The sequence below is a fragment of the Poecile atricapillus genome, chromosome Z, assembly GCF_030490865.1.
Source record: "Poecile atricapillus isolate bPoeAtr1 chromosome Z, bPoeAtr1.hap1, whole genome shotgun sequence".
Lineage (NCBI taxonomy): Eukaryota > Metazoa > Chordata > Aves > Passeriformes > Paridae > Poecile > Poecile atricapillus.
Genome location: NC_081289.1, coordinates 136,346,487 through 136,352,500, shown reverse-complemented (window position 1 = coordinate 136,352,500; position 6,014 = coordinate 136,346,487). Strand labels below are relative to the sequence as shown.

Genomic DNA, 6,014 nt, shown 5'->3' with positions numbered 1-6,014 from the left:
GATTGGACTGGAGGTGCCAAGTGGAGCGAACACAGAACCACTGAGGGTGGGACACACTTCACCCAGCCCCTGCTCCTGGAAGGCCGCGCAAGGCCCCACTCACGGGGTGGCCAAGGGGAAGAGGCCAAGCTGCGCCCCCGCAGGGCCACGGGACATGCCAAGCTGGGACAAGGGACCCACAGGGCTCATCGAGTCCAGCTCCTGCACAGGACCCCCAAGGGTCACACCGTGTGCCTGAGAGCCTTCACCAAACGCTTCCTGAACCCTGCCAGGCTGGTGCCGCGACCTCTTCTCTGGGGAGACCGCCCGGCTCCGGCTGTGCCCTTCCCGACATCCCACAGCTCCCGTGACTGACGGGCCTGGGCCCGCCCCGGGACGCTGCTTCCGGCGGCGGCGGCGCGCGCACGTGTGACGTCATCGGCCCCGGAAGGGCGGCGGAGGGGGAAGGGGCCGCGGGGCCCGTCCGGTCCGAGCTCCGGGTCCGACCCGGTCCCGTGTCCCCGTTCCCGCCGAAATGACGCTCGCCGTCTTCTTCGGGTGCACCTTCATCGCCTTCGGGCCCGCCTTCAGCCTCTTCATCTTCACCATCGCCCGCGACCCGCTCCGCATCATCATCCTCATCGCCGGGTCAGTCAGCGTCGGGGGCTCTGGTGCTGCCGTGGTGTGGGACCAGGATCGGCTCCGGGAGCGGTGTGGGCGTGGCGGGGCGCTGGGACCGGCGCCGGTGCTGCTACCAGAACCATCGTGGTGGGGGCACTGATTCCGCTGGTGCTGGTGCTGGTACCGGTTCGGATGTGATGTGGTGCTGGTCCCAGAGTCTCAACACGATCACTGTAGTCGGGACACGGGTGCTGGTACCGATGACGGTGCTGGTGCAGTATGGGCGTGACAGGAGTGCTGGTACCAGTATGGGTGTGACAGGGTGGTGGTGGCATGAGGGGTGTGATAGGCATGTGACTGGTACCGGCTGAGGCACCGCCGTGGCTACTGCAGGCACACCAGTGCCCATACTGCTGCTGTTGTGGGCTCTCTGGGGTCACCAGTGCTCATGCTGCTGCTGTTGTGGGCTCTCTGGGGTCACCAGTGCCCATGCTGCTGCTGTTGTGGGCTCTCTGGGGTCACCAGTGCTCATGCTGCTGCTGTTGTGGGCTCTCTGGGGTCACCAGTGCTCATGCTGCTGCTGTTGTGGGCTCTCTGGGGTCACCAGTGCTCATGCTGCTGCTGTTGTGGGCTCTCTGGGGTCACCAGTGCTCATGCTGCTGCTGTTGTGGGCTCTCTGGGGTCACCAGTGCTCATGCTGGTGTTACTGCTTGCATGACAGGGGCACCAATATTGTTTCTCTTACTGTCACTGCACATTGTAGACAGAAGAACTCATACAGTACCAGTGGAGGGTTGGTAATGGTACTGGTGTATGTGTGCAGCTGGGAAACTGATACTAGGTACTTCTGGTGTGGGCCCAAAAGGGTGTGGTACTGGAGCTGGTACTGGCGTGGATATGAGCCTGGCACAGGTGCTGGTACTGCTGTGGGCACAGCAGGGGCACTGGAGCCAGTTCTGGTGACCAGTGGAGCAGGAGTGCAGGCACAACACAGCAGTGAGACCCACACAGGCACCACATGCCCAGCACTGGTATCAGAATGGCACTGGGGCTGGTTGGAGAGTGGGCAAGGCTGAGGCACAGGTGCCAGTGCCTGTGCCAGTCCCAACATGGCAAGGGCTCTGGCACAGCACCGGTGCCAACAAGCTCTGTCTCCTACAGGGCTTTCTTCTGGCTGGTGTCACTGCTGCTTTCGTCCCTCATCTGGTTTATCGCAGTGAAAGCCAGCAACCCCCAGGATGAGCAGCTGCAGAAGGGTCTCCTGATTTTTGGGGTGATGTTCTCTGTGCTGCTGCAGGAGGCCTTCCGCTTCCTTTACTACAAGCTCCTCAGGTAACAGCATCTCCCCCACTGTGCCAGCACTGCTGGACAGTCTTCCCAGCTGTGGTGGTGCCAGATTTTGCCTGTGAGCTGCTGGACTGGGGGAGTGTCAAGTGTGGTAGGAAGCTGCCTCAGTGCTTACCATGAGCACATGGGTGGCACCTGTTTCGGTGTGTTGACCTGTGGGTCTCACTCAGGTGGTGGGGCAGAGCAGCCCTAAGGTCTGGAGGATCTGGTGCCATGACCAGCTGTGGTCACAGTCTCAGAGCAGCCTGGGCAGCTCCCAGCCTTCCTGATACCATTGTCTTGGAATGCAGGGTTCATTGCTGCCAGGGGAGCAGGTGCTGCACCCTGTCCTGTGGATGGATGGACACTGCTGGGGCTGGGCAAGCAGGCACAGGGAGGTGTCCTTCATACTCCCTGGTGTTCCTGGATGGAAGCTGTGAGAATGCTGGGGGGGAGCAGTGTTGGCAGGCTCGCGCTGCTCCCTGCGGCAGGGCACTGCCGGAGGTGGGCAGGCAGAGGGTAGCAGAGCTCCACAGAGCAGCCTCTGACAAAACCACTGCGTTTCCTTTGCCTTGCGGATCTCCGGTCCCAAGCACTGCTGTCCTCTCCGGGCTGAGGAGCTGCCTGGCGTCCTCCTCACTTATTACACCTTTAGTTAGCACAAATTATGAAGCCTCTCCTCTCCCAGTTTCTCACCCCTGAGAATTTTTCTAACTCTTCGAGCTCTACCTGCACCTTCTCCATTGTTATTCAACATCTTCTTTAAGTGCGGAGATCAGGTGCAGCCTCCCACGCCTGCAGTGGGGCTGCTTTCCATGTGGGGGTGCTGCTTGCCTTACACCCAACGTGTGTAACCCTGTTCTGCCGGGCTGGCTGGCACCCACATTCCTCTGTGGAAAATCTTTCTATATGGCCTCACGTGATTTTCACATGCTTGGTTTATCTGGTGGTACAGTCACACGGACAGTCTCCGTGGTGGGTGTTGCTTGGGGAGGGGGAGGTTGCCAGGAAGGTGGCATGGTGCAGAGTCAGTACTGCACCATGCCTCAGGAGGTGGCTTGGCTGTGCTGGGCTCCAGTGTGCTCTCACCCCGCAGGAAGGCCATCGAGGGGCTGGTGGCTCTCAGTGAGGACGGCTGCTCCCCCATTTCCATTCAGCAAATGGCGTATGGTGAGTGCTGTGCAGAGCAGAGCACCCTGACCGCAGGGCAGGGGGCGATGCTGGACAGGGCTGAGCTGCTGTGAGCAAAGGGAGATTCCTCATGCCGAAGCTCGCTTGGAGGTGCATGGGGTGACCCTTGGGAGGTTGAGAGGTTAACAGTGTCCCTGTCCTGGCAGTGGCTGGCGTGGGCTTTGGTCTCATGAGTGGCGCCTTCTCCATGATCAATCTCCTGGCAGACTCATTAGGGCCTGGCACTGTGGGCATCCATGGGGATTCACAGCTGTATTTCCTGACCTCAGGTGAGTAACTAGCACCCTTCACTCACATCTCTGTCCCACTACAGAGGCAGCAGATGAGGCACTGGAGTTTTCCCTCTTGTTTTCTTGTCCATGCTGCACCCTCACCCACCAGAGCTCTGTCACATATCTCTGTCACAAAACCTTCTTGCTGTTACCTGTGACCCTCCCTGCTCTTCTTTCCATGTCTCCCACACTCATAGTCTGACCCAGCACCTCCCAGCCAAGCTGTTTCTCTACCCCCCTTTACTGACTCATCTCCATCCCTTCCCGTAGCCTGCAGGCCAGGTCAGGTGGGTGATTCTCTGGTGATACCTCTGCTTCTCCCTGCAGCTTTTATGACCATGGTGCTGATTTTCCTTCACACCTTCTGGGGGATCCTCTTCTTTCATGGCTGCGAGCACCGGCGCTGGTGGGAGATCGCAGCAGTCGTTATCATGCATCTCACTGTTTCGGGGTTGGTGAGTAACCGGGAGCAGGGCTCTGTGCTGGGACCTATTCTCAGAGTACTGGTCCCTGTGCTAGGAGGAAATAGCCTTTGGCACTAGCAAAGGAGCTGGCCCTTCACAAATCAAATCCTGGGGTTGGTGCCAGCTGTCCCACGCCATTCACTGAGGTGGTGACACTGCCACAGATCCTATCCGTGTCCTCTCCTGCCTGCTCACCCTTATCCTTTCCTGCCTCTCTCTGCAGTCATTTTGCAACCCCTTGTACGTGGGCAGCCTGGTGCCCTCCTACCTGCTGATGGTTGGTGCCGCTGCCTGGGCTTACCTACTCTCGGGGGGATCTGCGCAGAACCTGCGGCGCTTCCTGCTCTGTAAGTGCCACTCCAGAAAGGGGGTGGGGGACACTTTGGGTCTCATGGGGTGCCAGGATTGGTACCATTGGACTCCCAATGGCTCAAACAAAGGCATCATCCCGTTGTCTCCCAGACTAGAGAAGCAGGTGGTTTTTGAGGCCGTGGTCAGGTTGTTGCCTCTCCTGGGAGAAGTGGGGTAGAGTTTGGTGAAAACTCACTGTTACTCTTCTTGGTTCCTGCAGGTTTACGGAGCGGAGCCAGCCCCCAACCAGGATCCTGAGGCCCTGCAGGATGTTCCGGTCCCCAGCCACCCCTCCCCTCCCCTCCTATCCTGGCGGCAGGATCGGCCATCACCTTCTTTGCAATATCTTTTCTCCTGGACTGGGGAACCCCGGCCAGCCCTGGTGGGGCAGGCACTGGGGTCCAGCTGTGGCAGCCAGCCAACCAGTGTGGCTGAGACTGGCTCACTCCAACGCCCCTTTGGGTGTCCCTATGAAACACCTCAGTTTTGGGGGACCCTACTTTGCTGGCCCTGCTGTGAGCTCAGCCCCAGTTAGCCTGCCTGTGACTGCCGGAGGCTTGAGCCCAAAGAAACCCATCGCTTCTCCCCCCGCTGCCACAGATGTGCTGCCCCCCTTGCCAGGGCAGGGGGCCTGCATTGCCTCCTCGCTGCAGGGTGGAGGAAGGGGCTTTGCAAAGTGCTGCCACACCCTGGGTTGTGGCTGACTGCTGTAGTGCTCCTTTCTCCACCTCTCTGCCCAGTCCTGCTGCCTCAGGAGCCACAGCCCTGGCAGGGCTGAGCTGGCATCCTGGTGCAGCAGGATGGTGCTGGGGGACCCACAGGTACTGACAGCATGCAGGATGGGAGGAGGAGGGAAAAAGATGATATCCAGAGGACCCAGTGGGCATGGAGGGTGGTGGAAGGCTTGGGAGGAGATGCAATGCCACAGCTGTTGCCGGCACAGATTTGGGAGGGGGTTCAAGGGACCATTCCAATGGATCATTGCCCTCTCCTGTTCTTGGGGATTTTCAGGCGGGTACCAGCCCTGGTTCTGTGCCACAGGGCTGGGAGGGAGAAACTGCCATCGGGCTGAAAAGGCAGTTTTATCCACAGTGGGCTTTTATACCAATAAAATTAAGTACCACAGACAAATGGGGTTGTGTGTGGCCAGTAGTGCTGCCCTTGTGGGGAGGGTACAAGCAGTGGTAGCTTGTGCTGGTGTGACTGGAGGGGGATGGTCTGGCAGTTGCAGACCCCATTTGCCTGCAGACCTTGCTCCTGCTCTGTCCATCCTAACAGTGCCTGTGCTCTAATTTTGCAGTTTTGGGATGGAGGCTTCTGACGGCTGGAGATAAGCAGGTTCCTCTCCTCTCCCAGGCAGGGCCAGTTTCTTTTGGTTTTGCCATGGCCATAAAGCTCCCTGGGACTTGGCTCCAGCTCCACAGGAGCCACCATGAAAGGTGGGAGGTAGCCACGGATCTAGGGTTGTTCTGGCTAATCTAGCTGTGTGATAAAGTCAGAGGTGAGCTGGGTGGGGGCTGACCAGCAAGCATGCAGTGGTTCTGCCACCTTCAGCTCTGCCTTTCTTCAGCCTTACCAAGCCACAGCTATGTTTTTCCAATACTTTACACAAATAAGAGGAGGAAGAAGTCCCAGAGTGATGGAGGGCAGGGCTGGACTGTAGAAGAAGCCTTGTGCTGCTTACTCTGGAGCTCTGCCTGGTGCATAGAGGCTGATGCTGTCTTTGCTGGTTGAGAAGGGGTCCCTGCCCACCCCTCTCCACGATTGTTCCAGCTGCATCAGCGTGCTCTTTCCTGCCCCATGGCGCTCT

The 6,014-nt window shown here is 59.0% G+C and overlaps 1 protein-coding gene across 1 annotated transcript; it reads left to right on the top strand.

The window, feature by feature from the left end:
- Nucleotides 1-405: 405 nt before the first annotated feature.
- Nucleotides 406-5,335, top strand: APH1A (aph-1 homolog A, gamma-secretase subunit). Its single transcript, XM_058827351.1, has 7 exons — nt 406-627; nt 1,762-1,932; nt 3,023-3,096; nt 3,264-3,386; nt 3,717-3,844; nt 4,077-4,200; nt 4,425-5,335. Exons 1-7 carry the CDS (start codon nt 515-517, stop codon nt 4,460-4,462), a joined length of 771 nt encoding a protein of 256 aa, XP_058683334.1. The 5' UTR covers nt 406-514; the 3' UTR covers nt 4,463-5,335.
- The last annotated feature ends 679 nt before the right edge of the window (nt 5,336-6,014 follow it).

Bases quoted from the DNA above. Each gene is read 5' to 3' on its own strand.
- APH1A (XM_058827351.1), top strand. From the start codon at position 515: ATGACGCTCGCCGTCTTCTTCGGGTGCACCTTCATCGCCTTCGGGCCC. The intron at 3,387-3,716 runs GTGAGTAACTAG...TTCTCCCTGCAG, and splicing joins GCTGTATTTCCTGACCTCAG to CTTTTATGACCATGGTGCTG. The intron at 3,845-4,076 runs GTGAGTAACCGG...CTCTCTCTGCAG, and splicing joins ATCTCACTGTTTCGGGGTTG to TCATTTTGCAACCCCTTGTA.